We start from the raw sequence: 20,865 nt of genomic DNA, 5'->3' as shown, positions 1-20,865 counted from the left end.
GGTTATTACTTTTGCCTACTTTTATTCTGTCTTTCTAGGTAACTTTGCCATGACTTGGGAGTTCAGCCGTCCCACTCGAGCGGGCCAAAGTGCGACCAACGCGGGGAACACCCACACCCTGACAAATTATAGTAACGAAATGATATCGGTTCGTTGGTTAAGCATGCCTGACTCGCGCTATACCAAAGAGGATAAATATAATAAGAGCCGTCACTCGTTATTTTTTAGGCATTTACTCGATGTAAACTGTGAGGTAGTCGCTACTTTTTTTTTGGGCGAGATTTTTATAAATGTCTTCTATATATTTTCATCTGGTATTTGTGTTTATTTTTCCGACTGTATTTAATGAATTATTTAATTATTTTTCCAAAAAACATGTTTGTATAAAGTGACAACGCCGCATGGGTAAATGGGAGGCAATTCAAAAATGTCCCTCATAAAACAAAAGTAGCGACTACCTCACAGTTTACATCGAGTAAATCTTAAAAAATAACGAGTGACGGCTTTTATTATATTTATCCTCTTTGCTTACACCCTAAAATCCCGCCCAAAAAAAAAGTAGCGACTACCTCTCAGCATTGTGACCCTGCAAAAATCGTGTGACCAAAAACGCACACAGCCACACGAATTTTTGACAGGGGTGACGATTTGGAATGAAAAATTGTGCAAATGAAATAGCATGCTGACAAATTTTGTTTTCCCACAATGTATCGTGCTCTCTCGCCCCTATATTTATAGGGATAGCAAAATACGTCATTGTTGCGTGCAAACAAATTTTCTGCGCATCCGCCATTTTTTATTGAGCATCGAGAGAACAGCGGTGGAAAATTTTTGTAATTTCAATTTCAATTCATTAATTGAATAAAAAAAAACATTAATTAACACCCTTTCGGTAAGTCTATTAAATGAATCTGCTCTAACTCGCGCCGCCCAAACTTTAAAGTAATTCAATAATGTACCTAAGTTAGCCGAATAAATCAACCGATGTTAATCATATACTTATTTTTCCTCTTTTCTTCATCCAACAGGTACCAAATTCTAGGAGCGGCTTATCCATGAATCCATTGAAGCAACCGGGGCCGACTGCTCCGCAACCCAATACACCAATTACAAATGCTAACCTACCAGGTGCTCCTCCATATAATGCTACTCACCAAAATGCTCTACCATTATCCAATAGACCATGAACTTACATGCAAGCGCAACAAGCAACAACAACAAGCGAACAATAATTTTATAGCTGGTCAATATGGTGAAACAGCTAAGCCTCAAGCCAATCCTCTACAACAACCAGGTGCACCACGTAGTTACATGGGTCAAATGATGCCACCAACACAACCTGGACAGACGCCAATGCTCAGTCAACCACCCAAGCCGTGTCAACCCCCAATACCCGGACACGTCCGGACGTCCTGGTTATAATTTATGCTAATACAACTAATAATTTACAAATTTGCTGATGATTATTTTTGTGTTATTTTCTTTCGCAACCACCTGCACCTGTTACTGGTAAATATCAACAGCCGCAACAGTATGATCAAGCCCAACGCAATTATGTTTGGCAATTACATTGATCTTTCTCGTTTGCAGGTCCTCTTAGGATTGCATACCTGCAACAGCTGATTTATTAAAAACAACAACTTTGGCTCTACGCTTACCATCTCACCAATGGCATGCACGGTTGAGGGTGAATTTGAGCCACCCATTGTAATTTTTGTGAATTGGGTCCAATTAGGTGTAATCGTTGCAAGGCTTATATGTCACCGAATATGCAATTTGTAGATGCTGGTCGTCGTTTCCAATGTCTTATTTGTAAAGTAACAACAGAAGGTAAAAAAAATCTTTCACTTTTACTTACTTGTGTTCATTGATTCATGTGTTTTCTCAACAGTGCCAAGTGAATATTTCCAACATTTGGATCACACAGGACAGCGTGTCGATAAATAAGAACGTCCCGAACTTGTGTTGGATCCATATGAGTTTTTAGCTACAAAGGACTATTGTCGCGTAAGCAGAACTTATAAAATAAATATGATATAAGTTATTTACAAATTCCTTATTTTGTTGACACAGAATAATACACCCCCGGAGATACCAGCATTTGTATTTGTAATTGATGTATCTTATAACACCATCAAATCGGGATTAGTGCATTTATTATGCTCACAAGTGAAAGAAATTCTAAAACATTTACCTTTCGATCAGGGTCAAGAAAAATCTAAAATGCGCGTAGGTTTCATTACCTACAATAGTACTGTACATATTTATAATATTAAAAGTAGTTTGGCACAGCCGCTACTGATGCTTGTAGGCGATGTGCAGGTATGTAGATGCATTGTTTAATATTACTTCAAAAGTTTACATGCACTTATTCATCTTAAATAGGATATGTTTATGTGTGAGGATAAAATCCCCCAAATTAACTTTTTAATAATCATCTGGCAACATCTCAACATTGTTGCTCGCAATGATATTTAATTGTGAATGTTACAAATAAAATGAATACAACACAACACATTATGGCATAATCCATTGTAATAAGGTATGTAAGAGAGAATAAGATATATGTGGGGTGAAACATGAAAAACGACATGCAAGAGTGACATCGGCATTTTTCATGTTTCACCGCCATGAATATAATTTTGGATACGATCGTGTGCAGACGCATTTTTAAAACGCAGAAAACTTTTAATAAAAATTAAAGTTAAATTACCGAAAAATAATTACGGTGTATTAATTTGTATGTTGTTTAAAGTATACCGTAGACGGCCGCCGCGGTAGTGTGATCTTAATCAATGCACACCATGGCAACAATATGGAGGCGGCGCCCTCCACGGTTCCAATTTCCCAGAACAGCACCAAGGCGATCGGGGGTAAGATTTATAGTACGGCTAGCAGAAGCCGTATAGCACATGGCGACCGTGAGGCTGGAGCCTCGTTCATTTTATTTTGGCATCGGAACGAACCGGACGTCTAGTAAGTGGTGAGTGAGAAATTTTTTTCAAGTGGACAGAAGGCAAAAGTGTGTGTGTGGTGCGATAAACGTGCAAAATTAAAAATTCAATTTTCTAATAAATTTCAATACTTAAATTGCTAATTAAAATTCTAACCTACGGCTTAATTTTCCAAATAAATTCAACTAAATTTCTTCTAAATAAATTTTCAATAAACTACAACACAATTTTCTAATTAAAATTCAACCTAAAATTTTCTAAAATAAAATTTCACTAATCTACGATATATTTTTCTAAATGGAATTCAACTAATTTTTAACACATAATTTTCTAAATACATTTTTAATAAACTACCGTGCAATTTCCTAATTAAAACTCAATAAAACCTCAATATGCAATTTTCTAAAATAAAATTCTACTAAAGTACGATATAATTTCCTACATAATTTTCTATCTAAATTGTACTAAACTACGATATAATTTCTTAAAATAAAATATAACAAACCTAAAATATGTTCTTCTAGTACAAATTTAAACAATTCTACGATTCAATTTTACAAATCATATTTAAAAACGACAATACAAATTTTCTACATTAAATTAATTAACCGCAAAAACAATTCCACTGATCAAAATTTAACAAAAGAAAAATTCAACAAAGTTAAGATACAATTTAATAATGAAAATTCAACGCACAATTTCAAAAATTTTCATAACGGCACTCGCACCACGCCACGCATAACGGCGAAGGTAACGGCACCCAAGAACATACAAAATTCTCCACCACCACCAACTTTAACACACGAATTCACACACCAGTAGCAACAACAACACCAGCAGCAACAACACCAGCAGCGATTCAGGTCGGCTAGCGCAGCAGCCGCAGTGACAAAAATAAGTATACATATATGTATTAAACATTCTTTTGCCTACGGGTACTTTTCTTTAAAATTATATATGTATGTATATTAAAAATTAAAATTTCATATTAAATATCTCCGTATTCCAACTAAATTAACTTCTCATTCAATATAAATTTTGGATTTTTTTGACAATACATAAGTGGTTTTCGGAAAAACCAATCAATTTTTCGGTGCATGCGGTGGTTCCGTTAAAAACCAAATTTTTTTTATTACATGCGGTGGTTCCGTGAAAAACCAATTCAATTTTTATTACATGCGGTGGTTCCGAGAAAAACCAAATTGAGATTTTTTTGAATAAAGCGGTGCGTCCGTGAGTACATTTTAAGATTTTACCTATTCATATACATAATTTTGAGCCATTTTAATATCAATTACTTTCATAGATCTTTCATAAAAATTCACTGCAGTTTCAATTAATTCCTCTACTAAATTATTAAATATTTCCTCAATTTTTTTTTCTCTTCGCTCTTTTTCCTCAACAATTTAACTTCGAATATAAATTCAACATTCAAGCAAGTGCTTTAGTAATTTCATATGTACAACCTTAGAAGTGGTAGACAAGTGAAAAAAACTTCAGATTCAGAATCCGATTCAGACAAATCAGGCTCAAGCTACGAAAGTTTAGCCTCATCTTCGACCGAAAAAGTCACAAACCAGGAAAATAGATTTTCTTTATCAACAGATTTTCCAGGCTTCGAAAATTCTTCCATTAAAAATTCAACTTCTAATTTAGCTCCAAATCTTAACGATTCAAATAGTGAAATTTTAACTTCTTCTACTTTAAAACAAAATCCTAACGACCCAAATAGTGCAAACTTAGTTAATCCTTCTTCCAACGAAAACCCAGATCTTAACGATCCAATTAGTACAAACGTGGCCTCATCTTCTGCTAATTCAGCTCCAGATCTTAACGATCAAATCATGGCAACTCCAGAGGAAAAGAGAATTTTTATTAACACATGTGCTAATTCTATTAGAGAAAACTACAGTGGTGATCCACTAGCACTTGATTCTTTTATAGACAAAATTGAATTACTCGAACTATTCGCTACTGCAGATTTAACCGATACTTTCATAGCGTTCTTGAAATCAAAATTAGAGGGTAAAGCTCGTGAAGCAATACCAACACAAGTAGCTTCAGTCAACGAAATTAAAACAGCTCTACGTAATAGGATCAAACCAGACAACTCGAAAGTTGTAGCAGGGAGAATTGCAGCGTTGCACGTTAGCGGTAACAATTATACAGATTTTGCCAAAAAAGTTGAAGATTTAGCTGACTCACTTGAGCGGTCTCTTATTATTGAAGGGATCACTCAAACGAAAGCTCATGAAATGGCAGTCGAACAAACTGTTAACGTGTGTCGTCTAAATGCAAAATCCAATTTAGTAAAAACCATTTTAGCCTCAACGGCATTTACTGATCCGAAAGACGTAGTAGCAAAATTAATTGTAGAACAAAACAACGAAGTAACTGAGCGTCAGGTTTTAGCTTTTCGATCACGTGGTAACAGTAAATTTAGAAATTCACGTGGTAGTTATCGAAGTTTTTACCCAAACCGCGGCTATACTGGTTATAGAAATAATAACAGTTCATTTTCACACAACAGTAATTATAACGGTAATAATAATCAAAGATACAGGAATTATCACGGAAATAGATATCAAAATAATCACAATAATAATGCGCGTCCAAATACCAACTCTAATCCAAACAATAGTAACAATAGAAACAACAATTCGAGATCAGCCAATGGTAGAGGTCGAAACGCAAACGTTCGCGCTTTAAACGCCAGTGCCCCTCAGGAGCGAACACTGAGGGAGGACGAATTAAGCGAGTAAGCGAACTTCCCTCACCAATAGCCATCTATTGTTTAAATTTAAATTACTCTGATTTTATAGAATTACAACTAAACGAGTCACAAAAATTTTGTTCTTTCCTAGTAGACACTCAAGCCGACATTTCCTTAATAAAAATATCATGTCTAGACAGAAATATTCCCTTAAATACGAACGACATTATTAACATTACCGGAGTCACTTCTAATTCAGTTTCTACTTTAGGTAAAATTACCACAAATTTAAATTTTTCAAACTTTTCTATTAAACATACTTTACACGTAGTAAATGAAGACTTTAATATTCCATCCGATGGCATACTGGGTAAAGATTTTCTGAAAATTAACAAATGCATTATTAATTATGAAAGAAATAGTATTTCCTTTTGGGTAGGTAATGAAAAAGTCGCGATACCAATCCTACACGGAACAGAAAGCGACAGTTGTATCATTCCACCAAGATGCGAAATATTCAGACTTTTTGATTTAGGAAATTCACCCGAGCCACTTTTCGTGGACTCGCAGGAAATCGAAAAAGGTGTTTTCACAGCTAGGTGCATTGTTAATTCCAGTAACCCAATTATTAAAGTTATAAATACCACGGATGATATAAAGTGTGTCAAAAGAAAAAGTATTCAGACAGAAAAACTTTCAAACTACAATGTTTATACAATTAACAAGACAGAAACAGAAGACAAACGTACGAAAAAACTAACTTCGATTTTAAAAAATCAAATACCTCAACATGCTCATAGTAAATTAATTGACCTTTGCATAGATTATGCCGACATTTTCGCTCTTGACACGGACAAGATGACTTTAAATAACTTTTACGGTAAAAACTAAGATTGACAGACAACGATCCGGTATATGTTAAAAACTATAGATTGCCATACTCTCAACGCGAAGAAATAAATCGCCAAGTAAATAAATTATTAGACAACGATTTGATTGAACCTAGTTATTCGAATTACAATAGTCCTTTGATTGTAGTCCCAAAGAAAGATACAAATGGTCAAAAAGCATATCGTATGTGCGTAGATTTTCGCGCAGTAAACAAAAAACTCATTGCTGATAAATTTCCACTAGCTAGAGTTGACGATATTTTAGACAATCTCGGTAGAGCAAAATATTTTTCCACATTAGATCTTTTTTCAGGATTTCATCAAATACCCTTGCATCCTGACTCTCGTGACATTACGTCATTCAGCACTGATCGTGGCGCATTTAGATGGAAAGTGCTTCCATTCGGCCTAAATATAGCACCTAACTCATTCTCACGAATGATGACCATAGCTTTTTCGGGTATACCACCCAATGTCGCATTTTTGTACGTCGACGATATTATCGTCATAGGGTGTAGCGAAGCACACCACATTAAAAATCTTTCAAAAGTCTTCGATACTTGTAGATCTTTTAACCTCAAACTTAACCCAAATAAATGCAACTTTTTACGACCAGAAATTACATTTTTAGGTCATAAATGTTCAGCCAAAGGTTTGTTGCCAGACGACTCTAGGATAAACGCAATTAAAAAATATACAAAACCGACTGACAAAGACGCGGTACGACGATTCGTCGCGTTTGCAAACTATTACAGACGGTTTATACCTAATTTTGCGTCTCTGGCAGCGCCTTTAAATCGATTAAGCAGAAAAAGAGTTGAATTTGTATGGGATGTAGAGTGCGAAAGAGCATTTTTATCTTTGAAAGCAGCGTTACTTTCACCAAAATTACTTCAATATCCAGATTTCACTAAACAATTCATTATTACAGTTGATGCTTCCACAACTGGATGTGGCGCTATTCTGAGTCAAGAACAGCAAGGTAGTGATTTACCAATTTGTTTCGCTTCTAAAGCATTTAATAAAGCCGAACAGAAAAAACCTATTATAGAATTAGAGCTTTTAGCTATTTACTTTGCAATCAAGCAATTTCGACCATATGTGTATGGTACCCATTTCATTGTAAAATCAGACCATAGACCTCTAGTATACTTATTCAAAATGAAAGACCCATCTTCAAAACTTTCAAGAATAAGACTGGAACTATCTGAATATAACTTTACTATTGTATATATAACAGGTAAATCAAACGTTTGTGCTGATGCACTATCGCGTATAACAATTGATGAGATTAAAGAAGCTAATAAACAAATTTTGGCAGTACAGACAAGAGCCATGACAAAAAAGGCAAACGACAAACATTTACACAGAAAAACAGACAAAACCGACGAAAAGCAACTTACTTTACATGTCTACGACAAATTTTCATTCAATTTTTCGAAAAAAGTCCCACGAATAAGATCTGCAATTACGTACGATAAAAATAATAAAACAACAAATTTAAGAATTTTTGCGCATATTAAACATAAGAAACTCGAGTTACTTAGTTTTGAGCTTGTTAACGAAATAATGACTTTAGAGAAATTATTTTCGAGGCTTGAATCAGAAGCCGACAAACGCAAAATTAAGCAGATTGAATGGCCTAAAAACGATATTATGTTCGAACATTACACTATTACAAATTTCAAAAATATTGGAAATAAAATTTTAAAATCATTAGAAATTATATTAACAGATCCAGTGGAGACAGTAACAGATGAAGATACAAAATTAAAACTTATGAAAATTTACCATAATGATCCCATTTCCGGTGGACATTGCGGAATGAAAAGACTTTACGCAAAATTGCGAACAAAATTTTATTGGCAGAACATGACTCGCGATATATCGAAATATATCAAAAATTGTAAGGATTGTCTGTTAAACAAGGTTAAACCTAAAACAAAAGAAAAACTTGTTTTAACACCAACTCCTTGTAAACCATTTGATATACTAGTAATTGACACAATAGGACCCCTACCTGAGTCCAAATATGGTAACAAGTTCGCACTTACCATGATTTGCGACATGACTAAATATCTGGTAACAGTCGCTGTACCAGACAAACCGGCAAAAACAATCGCTTCAGCTATTTTTGAAGGATTCATTTTAACTTACGGCACAATGAATGCCATAAAATCAGATTTAGGTACTGAATTTAAAAACGAATTATTTGAAGAATTAACTAAACTTTTAAATATCCAACATAATTTTTCAACTGCATACCATCATGAAACTGTTGGCACGATTGAACGTAATCATAGAGTGTTTAATGAATACTTACGTGCATATTTAAAGGATACTTTTTCTGATTGGGATGTTTATTTAAAATATTTTACCTTCCTACACAACACTATGAGTAGCACAGTTTTCGACAATCAATTTTCGCCTTACGAGTTAGTTTTTGGAAAAAAGGCAACTTTGCCTAATGAATTAACAAAAGAAAAAATTTACCCGATCTATAACGTCGAAAACTATGCCAAAGAAGTTAAGTTTAGGATGCAGAAAACGTACAAAATGGCACAAAATCTAATTAATAAAAATAAATTACAAAGTAAAAATCTTTACGATAAAACGGCACGACCTTTAATTGTAAAAATAGGAGATAGAGTGCTTTTACAAAAAGAACCACATCATAAACACGAAAATATTTATCAAAGTCCGTTCATCATAACCAAAATTAACGAACCCAACGTAACTATTTTCGATGAAGTCAAAAACAAAGAAAAAGTGGTACATAAAAACCGCCTTAGTAAAGTAAATTAACATTACTTTAATACTCTCACTAAACCTTAAATTTGATTAAAAAGCAAATCCAAAATTTATTTCTGAGCACTGTAGCAGCCATGAAGTCCTAAAAGCTGTTAAACCAAAAAGCAAAAAGAGAAAATACGAATTTTGTATATTCAAAAAAAAAAAACTTTCTTATAAAATTATATGTAACACATAAATTAAAATTTTAATATGTAATACAAAACATAAAACTTTAAACTGAATATGTAAAACACAAATATTTACAAAAAAAAAGAGAAACATTCAACATATTTTGTCATAAATTAAAAAAAAAGATTATTAATATTTATACCTTTCATTTAAGTTACAATGAACTATAAAAATTTAACTAAAATCTAACTACTCGATGTATAAAATCTTTTTTCAATTATTAATAAAAATGGTTCCGAACCAACGAATAAAAAACAAGGGAAGGTACACCCTAATATAAATATATATTCGTTTGTTCGCAACAATTTTTATAAGTTATGGCCAAAGAAGAATGTGGCAAAATTGATCACTTTGTCAATTCTTCTTTTCCCCAAAAAGGGTGATGTGAGGATAAAATCCCCCAAATTAACTTTTTAATAGTCATCTGGCAACATCTCAACATTGTTGCTCACAATGATATTTAATTGTGAATGTTACAAATAAAATGAATACAACACAACACATTATGGCATAATCCATTGTAATAAAGTATGTAAGAGAGAATAAGATATATGTGGGGTGAAACATGAAAAACGACATGCAAGAGTGACATCGGCATTTTTCATGTTTCACCGCCATGAATATAATTTTGGATACGATCGTGTGCAGACGCATTTTTAAAACGCAGAAAACTTTTAATAAAAATTAAAGTTAAATTACCGAAAAATAATTACGGTGTATTAATTTGTATGTTGTTTAAAGTATACCGTAGACGGCCGCCGCGGTAGTGTGATCTTAATCAATGCACACCATGGCAACAATATGGAGGCGGCGCCCTCCACGGTTCCAATTTCCCAGAACAGCACCAAGGCGATCGGGGGTAAGATTTATAGTACGGCTAGCAGAAGCCGTATAGCACATATGCCTCTACTCGATGGCTTCCTTTGTCAACCCGAAAAATCTGAAGCTTTAGTAGATGCATTAATGGAACAAATACCCAAAATGTTTGTCGATACAAGAGAAACTGAAACTGTACTCTATCCAGCTATACAAGCTGCCTTAGAAGCTTTGAAAGCATCAAATTGTGTTGGCAAATTATTGGTATTCAATTCAACTCTACCCATCGTTGAAGGACGTGGTAAATTGAAGAATCGTGAAGATCGTAAATTGCTTGGTACTGAAAAAGAAAAAACCGTGCTCATACCACAATGTGTCTCATATAATCAACTGGGTCAAGAATGTGTACAAAATGGTGTATCAGTCGATTTATTTTGTTTCAATAATTCATATATTGATATAGCAACACTGGGACAAGTGTGTCGTTTGAGTGGCGGTGAAGTCTACAAATATACATACTTTCAGGTAATAATAATTTTACATAGTTATTATAAATCGATAAATAAATTTTTCTTATTTTATAACAGGCTGATTTGGATGGCAGTCGTTTAATTGAGAACATTATTAAAAATGTTTCACGGCCAATTGCTTTTGATGCAGTAATGCGAGTACGCACCTCAGCCTGCATACGCCCAACTGACTTCTATGGACACTTCTTTATGACAAATACAACCGATGTGGAATTGGCTAGTATAGGTAGGATAAAGTTTAAAATATACAGGCATGATCTGCCGTTCACTTTCCACCCCATTTAAACATGCCGGACATAAGTAGCGAGTTTGAAAGAAAGTCAGATACAGAACATGCCCGATTTAGAACAAATTTTACATTGTTTTTAATATACATTTGCTCACACTAATAGACTGCAACAAATCTGTTGCCATCGAAATCAAGCATGACGACAAATTACCGCCTGAAGAGAATATATATTTACAAATTGCACTGCTCTTCACATCGATTAGTGGTCAACACTGTTTGCGTATATTAAATTTAGCATTACGTGCTACAAATACCATAGCAGATGTTTTCAAACCTTGTGACTTGGACGCCATGATGTTATTCTTTGCTAAACAAGCTTGTCTCAAATTGCTTGAGTTAACACCCAAACAAGTTAAAGATAATTTAATAAATCGTTCAGCACAAATATTGGCATGTTACCGCAAATATTGTACTTCACCAACATCATCGGGACAACTTATATTACCGGAATGCCTAAAATTGATACCACTTTATGTATCATGTTAACTAAAGAACGATGCCATTTCTGGTGGTTCCGATATGACAATCGATGATCGTTCATATCTTATGCAATTTGTATTAACAATGGATTTAAATATGTCTGTTAGCTATTTTTATCCACGTTTCATACCTATACATAATATAGATGTTGATGATAATGAGCTACTGATGTCGATACGTTGTACACATGAAAAGATGCTGGAAGATGGTGCCTACATACTCGAAAATGGTGTACATATATTTGTTTGGTTGGGACAATCGTTACCACAAACATTCATACAACCAATATTTGGTGTGCAATGTACACAACAAGTAAATGCAGAACGTTTTGCAATAATTGGTGATACGCCATTAGCGCAGCGTGTGCATAATATTACTGATACAATTATGAGGGAGCGTACTAGAAATATGAGGGTATGTTAAATATATTTAAGTGATCTGAACTGATACTAAGTGGCTGTCTATATAAAATGTTTACTTTAGGTAACATGCGTCAGACAAAATGATAAATTGGAAACGGTATTTCGGCATTTCCTTGTCGAAGATCGCGGCACAGATGGCAGTCCCAGCAACGTAGACTTTTTATGCCACATGCATAAGGAAATATAGCTACAGCTGCTTCTGCTTTTTCCGTAACCGCTTACAAGCTAACTTAATAAATCTTATAAGTCGCAAAGTGGGTATAGAGGTGATGATAGAACAACAACGCTATCAATGTACCGTAGCTATTCCCAGAATCGTGCACGTTTGCATAGGCTTTCGCGTAAAAGATGGTAGATTACATACTTTATACAACATATACATACAAACGTTCGCAATACAGAATGAAGCCTTTAAATTGTTAAGTAATATAATGAAAAAAGTGTGTCCAAATCCCGAAAAAAGTAACTATAAAATTTGTGTCAGTGAAATGATAATTATTGCTTTTGGTTGTAGTTTTGAGGCATCGTCTTCGAGTGCCTTCTGGTCGTATATGCCGTTTCTTTTGCCATCTACCTGTAAGGCGTTAAACTGTAACATCGCCGTGGACTCGTTCAGTGTAATGTGTAATGGCGACCCCAAGTTCCTCGTGGAAATAGAGGGTGGGGCGGGATGGCTTAGAAGGTTTAAAGTGATCATATTAATCGTTCCCGAGATGGTTGTTGTTGCTGTAGCAGTGCTTCGCCCCACCTAATAGGTGTGACCGATCACAAATTGTCATCAATATCCTCTAACGGGAGTCCAAGGAAACGCGCAGTTTCAACAGGGGTGGACCATAATGTTAGGGGTGTTAGAGGCGTGGGTTCCACATTACAATTGATGAGATGGTTGGTGTCATGTGGGGACACATTGCAAGCAGGGCATACATTTTGTATGTCGGGGTTGATTCTGGATAGGTAAGAATTTAACCCGTTACAGTATCCAGAACAAAGTTGAGCTAGAGTGACTCGCTTTTTCCTGGGGAGTATACGGTGCTCTTCCGCAAGTTTTGGGTACTGTTTGAGTACTGGGTTCACCGGGCAATTCCTAGCATAAAGATCCGACGCCTGTTTGTGGAGTTCACTGAGGACCTGCTTGTGTTTTTTTGTTTCATACGGCTGAGTTCTCAGGTGCCGTATTTCCTCATAATGCTTACGGAGATGACTCTTTAAGTCCCTTAGCGGTGTTGGATCATCAATCAGATGTCTGTTGAGATGCCCAGGTTTCTGGGTATTCTACAGAAACTGTTTGGTTAGCATTTCATTTCTTTCCTTTATTGGGAGTTTTCTCGGTTCATTGTGCAGGTGGTGTTCTGAGGACATAAGAAGGCAGCCCGTAGCGGTTTTGGGGGCAGCATTTTGGCAGGCCTGTATTTTCTTCCAGTGAGTGACCTTTAGGCTTGGCGACCATATCGGAGACGCGTACCATGCAAACGTCTATTTAAATTTACACCAAGTACTGCCGATTTATCGAATTATATTAAATATTTGTTACAGCTCTGGATTTTCTTTACAATGCTAGTGCATGCTCTCCAAAATGTAGATCCTGATCGAAAGTCACACCCAAGATTTTAGGGTGTAAGACAGTCGGTAGGGTAATGTCATATGGTCGACATTTGGCGCGGCCATGTTTTAAATAAAATCACCGATGATTTGGTTGGTGACAATATCAGGTTTCGCGAGGCGACAAAACTGGAGAGATCGGGGAGATAGCTGTTTATTTTATTACAAAGCTCATCGTAGGTAGCTATTGATATGTAGAAGTTAAACAGAACTTTGAATATGAGTTTTTTTAAGTTATTGCAAAAAAGTGTTGAGGATTTTTAATATCTTACGAGGTACCTTCGTACATGTTTCTAAGAATGAAGAATGAGATTTATTCAAACTCAATTTTCACCACGACAAAGCCGTTGAGACTTTGCTATACTTTAACATACAATACTTTACCCCTTTTTAGCACTACTATCGTTTTTGATTTTATTAAATTTTATAAAATGTTTCTTCCTCTACAGTTCAATTTACGTATTAGATGGTAAAGATGGCTTTCGCATTTTCTCCATCAATAACTGTGACAAGGTGGAAGAAATCTATGCGCGTAAATCGCAAAATATTATCGTGGTCGAGCGTTTCTTCAATAGCTCTCTAGTGGTGATGGTGACAGCAGAGAAACCCAACTGTTTACAAATGTTACACTTCAAAAAGAATCAAAATATCTGGCATTGCGTCTACGGCTCAAATACCCACAGTATATGAATGAATCGAACGCACCCAATTGTCTGCCTAACAGATAGTGTACATATTCATCAAATCGAAAATATTGCACCAAACGAACTGGCTCTGAATACTGAAACAGTACACATATTCAAAATCGATGAGAAGGCTGTGATGATGGTATAGGGTGAGTTGTTGAATAACATACGAAAACCACTTTAACCCATCTATATATTTGCATTACAGCTAAAGCTTTACAAACAGCAAAAATTGCTGGCGCCAAGCAATTGGAAAAGGCAGTGAAGCATTCATCACACTGTACGGATGGTGCACACAACGGTCATCTCTACTTCGCCGAGTAGCGGCTTGTCCGACTATCTATCGAAGACAATATAATCATATCTTTTGCCAACACAGGTTAGCGATGTGCTTGCACAGGAAAAGATTTCAATTAAAAAACAAAAACCAATTAAGAGAGTTTATGTTATTATTAAAGTACTTACTTTTCTTTATATCAACTGTATTAATTTAAGTTACAATTTCATGTACATATATAATAAAGTATGTCGTGGTAAGATTGCTGTTGGAATTAGATTTGAAACCAATCAATACCTCTGTTAAGGGTTGCAGAATTATTGCTGGAATGATTAGATTTAGAACAATAATAAATCTGACTCAATTACTAGTCCTACATTTTTAAATTCATATTTTACTTTACTTTATTACTTTAAAATTCAATTACGACAGCAATCGGATTCCACGACACCTTTGAATATTCTTGATCTGAAAAAAAGTGTAAATCGAATCTTTTGTTGAGTAAATTGATTCAAATAATTGGAGTTTTTTCTAAAGCTTAAAATTATTTTCTGCTCGCTTAGAAAAGATTTCAATTGGAAAACAAAAACCAATTAAGCGAGTTTATTTACTATTAAAGTACTTACTTATTTTTTATATAAACTGTATTAATATAAGTTCCAATTTCATGTACATATATAATAATAATGAAAATAATAAATATTGAAAACTCAATTTTTTTGGTTCATATTTTATTCATGTGGCTGCTCCAGGTAAAGTAAATCAGCAGGTAAAATTCAAGTTATATGGCGGTTATATAAATGGTAAAACCGCAGTAAAAATGATTGTCAAATGACTGGAAAATGTAGAGTGAAATGACCGAAAATATGACCGCCATTTAACGCGCATTGTGACGTGTGTGAGAAGAACAGTGATATGCTCACATCCTATAAGTGGTTGCGGAATGCACAATCACATAAATAGGTACGAAATGGGAAAAAAGTGTAAAAAAGTTACCGACGCCTGAACAAACGTGACCAAAATTTAATAAGGGGCGTGACCGCACAATGACGGTCAAATGACGTGGAGCGTTTTTGCAGGGAAAGATGACTAAGTGTGATATCTTCTGCATAAACGTCAAAATTCCAAAGTGATTGGATCACCTGATTTGTATTTGACTATCGCTGTCTCATTCTGTCTCTCTTTCTATCACCCGCTGAAGATAGGCGCCGCCTTATTGAACAGCCTGTCAAAACGCTGAAAAGTAGCCATATTGAAGAGCTTGTCAGGCGCACACACTTAGTCATCATTCACAATGCCTCCCAGTATACATCGAGTAAATGCCAAAAAAATAACGAGTGACGGCTCTTATTGTATTTATCCTCTTTGCTTTGGCTATACAACATTCGTCTACGTTTTTTTCGATGGGCTAATGTCAAAATCGTACTGCCAAGGAAGTTGATGTATCAAGTATCAAATCAAATAAAAAAGTACAAATCAGCTTACCCGTGCTGCCACCTCGCATAGTTCCACCATGTTCGTGCTAGTGGTGGACGATATGGATATTTTTAGCTATCAGTGAAAATAGATATGGCTATTTTTGAATCACGGCTATTTTTTATAGCTATAGCGATTTTAACAAGCGATTCTATACAAAAGATATATATATAATAATTTATTTATTTACGGTCTTTAAGACCTAGTTCAAGGTAAAAAAAAAAAATATATATATATATATATAAATAAATTGTATACATTACATGCTTAATGACTTACAGTATAAAAATAATTTTGCTTTAAACTTATTAATATTTTCACAGTCTTTTATCGCATTTGGTAATTCATTGTACATTTTATAACCTATATATTCTAAAGTCTTCTTCGCGAACTCCGTTCTTACTCTAGGCAGTCTTATATTTCCGCTGCTTCTAGTTCCATAGTTATGTATTTCATGATTAAAATGTATTCTCCCGTTCAGATAATTCGGTGTTATTCCTAATTTCATATGATGTATAAATTTCAATGTGAAATAATATATCGACTGTTTTACACTGAGCCAGTTTAACATATTTAGCATTGTAGTTTTTGGTGTTCTAAGCGAACATTTTAAAATTAATCGCATTGCCTTGTTTTGTTGTATCTGCAGTTTTTTTATTTGTGTGTCATTTGCTAATAGCAGGATTGTTGGACAATAGATAAAGTGCGGTTCAATAATTGATCGATACACTAATAATTTGTGTCGTTGACTAATATATTTACAAGTTCTGTACATAAAACCAATTTTTTTTGCAATTTTGTTTTCTAAATAATTTATGTGTTCTCCAAATCTAAGGTTTTTGTCGATCCAGACTCCTAGGTATTTGATCTTGTCTACTTGCTGAATTTCAACATTTCTTATCTTCAGAGTAATATTGCTAAGGGTATTGGCACCCATAATGCTTTGATTTTTGCAAAATATCATACTTTTGGTTTTATCCACGTTCACTTTCAACTTTCTATGGCATAGCCATGATGGGCGATACAGCGATTTTGAGCTATCAGTGAATATAGATATCGCTATTTTTTACAACTATGGCGATCGCTTTCATTTATTTGATAAGCGAATTTGCAATTATTTGTATACTTGGATATAAAAAATGCATGTTTAAGTTTGTTTACCGGAGTAGATTGAATGTTATACATTAATTTAATTTGGTATACAGAACATATGAACCAAAATTGGAATAAAAAGACAAAAATATGTACTTTTATTGTAAACTGATGTAATGTGAAATTCTAGTTTTCTGAGATGTTATGATATATATTATTAACTGGCTTACGATAATATGTTCAGTCTCGTATTACACTCAATGAAATGAAAATAGCTGAAATAGATGTCTATGCATCTTTGTTTTATAAATTTTGCTAATTGAAAATGCTTTGATTTTTAAATGTAAGATGAATCAACCCGAAATAAATCTGTATATGTAACACCATAAAAACATGATTTATTTACTATATTATACTACACCGATGTATTCAGAAATACTCCGTATGAATTTATTCTGAAAGTTGTATTTGGCTGCTTAAATTTGTATAGTAAAGTGAATCAATATTTAATGAAAAATACAGAGCAAAATATAGCAAATTCTTCAAACTATTATAAAAATATTCTTTAGCAGAAAATTAGCCACCCACTTCAGTGCCCTAGAAATTAGCCGGAGAATTCAACCATATACAAACCATATGACAAAGCTTGAATTGCATTCTCCCAAAAAACTTCAAATTTTGAGTTAATCTGTTTACAATAAGACGAGTGATATGTTTCTATAATTCTTTTATTTTTCCATCAAAAACACAAATTTTATAAAACTGTTAACGGCTACAGCCTAGAAGTATTAAGTTATGAATAACACATGCACTAGTTTCATGTCCGAATCAGTTTTAGCAAGCGTAAAATATGCTATTGTTTTTTTGTTTAGGCCAACGTCCCATCTTATTTCTATACCCTCCTGTGTTTGCGATTCTTTTAAATTTGTATCGTATTCTGTTTCTAGGCGCACAAGTGGACCAAAAACTTGCTCGTATTGATAAACATCTCCATAACGCAATAGAACTTGTGATGGTTCAGTATCCCTCACCGAAAGATTAAAATTTGGGATCCAGATATGCTTCCACGCCCATTGCAAAACCATTTTTTTGCAATTATTGCACATCCCTTCGGCGTCGAAATTGTTGTTGCACAAGTTTGCTTTTTTCCGTTGGCCGTTTCCACAATTTCTCTGCACAAAAAGCCCAATTTTTTCGCCCCTATTTAGCACTATCTCTTGACGAGAAATTTTTTTCGTTGTGCAGTTCTTAAGACAACTATCCCCATTTTTCGATAATAGCTGGCAAACTTTTGTAAAAGTATATTTTTTCCAATTGCAGAGAAAATTATTCCCAATAAACTTTTTTACTCAGTCGGAAAGTAAAGCACACAGATGAGTAGTGATGAACGATATTTCACTATCGATGATTGCATCCCCGCTATCACTACTAGTATTAGAATTTCATGCTATAATCGCTATTGGCGATATTCTGCCACAGGTGATTGTCATTCAAAAGAATCGAATGAAGGAAAATCACCAATCACTGATATATTTCAATTGCAATAGCTATAGCTCAAGGCGAATCTATACTAGGTGGTGGCAAAGCGAATTCAACCAATTCGCCGTGCAGAAGAATGTCAAGTAAAAAGAAAATTTTCATTGATTTCGATTAATTGACATGTTGTAGTACAAGGAGCTGTATGGAAAATTATCAAGAAGAAGCAATCAGCTGACGGGATAACACCACCTGTAATGAATTCGCCTTGGCTATAGCTATTAGCGATTTGTCAATAGCGGCGATGCAATCACCAATAGCGAAATATCGTTCCATCACTAGTTCGTACACTTGAGTTTTGTTCCCAGATGTTTTCTTTTTTATAATCAATAAAAAAGTTTAGCCGTAACTGCTTGCACAACAAATCCAACGAAAAGAAGATCCTTGGTTTAGTTGGGCGAATCGATAAAAAACAAAGTTTATATAGTCATAATCGCCCTCAAAACTGAGTTCGAAAATAATGGCTCAAGATATAAAAAAACCTGAAATATACTGCAGTAACTTTAGAAAGTGTGGTGAGATTTTGACCTCCTTTCAAAACTACAGCAACACATTTTATTTGAACTGTGAGTTTTGCGAATGCACATTTCTTGAACTACACAACTTTATCCAGCATATGTTTGATCAACACCTAGCGCAAATGCCAGGTAGTCTTATTAAGCAGGAGGGAACAGAGGAAAGTCTGAATTGCTTTGAAGAAGTTTTGGATTGTTACGATGTAGTGAATATTGCTGAAGTAATGTACAGCGTGGTTTTTTAAGTATACATAGTTTAAAATATCCAAATTTGTTACAGGAAACTGCGGAAAAGGATCTGCTAAAGTTGACTGCTCGAAAGGTAAACTTATCTGCAATAATAATTCAGGTGTACTTACATAAACGTTTCAGGAAATAACTGATACACACCTTGACACAAACAATTTCGAAACAGTCCTTTTGTCCCTCGATGATGAGGATATCAAAGAAGAATTTCAGCAAAGCCTAAATAAAGAAGATATGGTGAGTTTGAAAAACTAAGTTGGAGCTTACTGTGGAAACTGGGGAATACTACAAAGGAGTTCTTTTTTTTTATTGTTTAAAATCTCGCCTCCTACGACAGGCATACCTACCTACCGTATATTCTCGCTTCCCAAGTCCGTCGGTTCTATGTACCGGAGCGACTCGGGATTTTTCCCGACAAAGGCCAGCCATTTCAGTGTAACCCCATTTAATTTGTTGCGTCCCTCCCACAAATTGTCATCCTCCCAGCAGCTCCTTGCAGCGGGACTGCTCCATATTCTCTTGCTCCGGGAAGGTGTCGAACCCAATCCGGGTCCGTCTTCTGACCCCGGTCGTCAGAAATTTTTTTGCTGCATCTGCCGGAAAAGAATATTTTTAGGACGGTCATACTCTTGTCAGTGTGTCTCGTGTAAGGGATGGTTGCATCGGACAGGTTGTTCTGGGCTACACCCCAAAACCAGACGTCCACGTAATTTCTATAAATCTTTTGTGGCTCCGTGCTGTTCACGGACCAGGACGTCCCGTAGTCTGCGCCTTAGTCCACATAAAAGATCGCGAGAGCGGAAATGGAGGCGGCCTCGCGTTTATCATACACCAAACTGTGCAATATCATATATTTGATCCCGACATCGACCGCAGGGACAGTGTCTTAGAACGTCAAGGATTATCTGTCCGGTCGGGCGATGCAAATCTAGAAATCATCAACATCTACATCCCGCCTGTCACCTGTTTTCCCATGGATACCGCCCTGATATCAGCGGCGTACTCACTAGAAACAATCGCATTATCTTAGGCGATTTCAATGCCCATCACGATCTATGGCATTCAAACTTGCGGGTGGACAGTAGGGTTGTGTTGTTAGCGGATCAAATAGAAAAAACGACGTTCTGCACTATAAACGGAGACGCCCCACACGTATGGTAGGAATCTGTAACAGTTCGCCGGATATTTCAATCGTGAGCGCAGAACTCGTAAACTGCGTCAACTGGCAGCTGATGGTAACATTGGCATCCGACCACCTGCCTATACTTACTTCGCTCGAGCGTCCCGCCGACTTCGTCGTCGCAGAAAAACGCACTTTCATTAACTTTAAAAAAGGAAAGTGGGACGAATACAAATCCTTTA

The 20,865-nt window shown here is 35.2% G+C and overlaps 1 protein-coding gene and 1 pseudogene across 1 annotated transcript in view; both read left to right on the top strand.

Annotated features, from left to right (window-relative positions):
• Positions 1-163: 163 nt before the first annotated feature.
• LOC137248502 (protein transport protein Sec24C-like) lies at positions 164-15,352 on the top strand (annotated as a pseudogene).
• A 3,618-nt stretch (positions 15,353-18,970) lies between these two features.
• Positions 18,971-20,865, top strand: part of LOC137248501 (zinc finger protein 11-like) — a 151,691-nt gene continuing 149,796 nt past the window's right edge. The window contains exons 1-3 of the mRNA XM_067779455.1: positions 18,971-19,478; positions 19,538-19,579; positions 19,630-19,740. Coding sequence (XP_067635556.1) covers positions 19,203-19,478; positions 19,538-19,579; positions 19,630-19,740 — 429 coding nt within the window. The 5' untranslated portion in view covers positions 18,971-19,202. The remainder of the gene's footprint in view (positions 19,479-19,537; positions 19,580-19,629; positions 19,741-20,865) is intronic.

This window comes from Eurosta solidaginis, chromosome 4, assembly GCF_040869045.1.
Source record: "Eurosta solidaginis isolate ZX-2024a chromosome 4, ASM4086904v1, whole genome shotgun sequence".
NCBI classification, from domain to species: domain Eukaryota; kingdom Metazoa; phylum Arthropoda; class Insecta; order Diptera; family Tephritidae; genus Eurosta; species Eurosta solidaginis.
The sequence above is the reverse complement of the archived record's forward strand: the minus strand, read 5'-3'. Positions and strand labels throughout refer to the sequence as shown.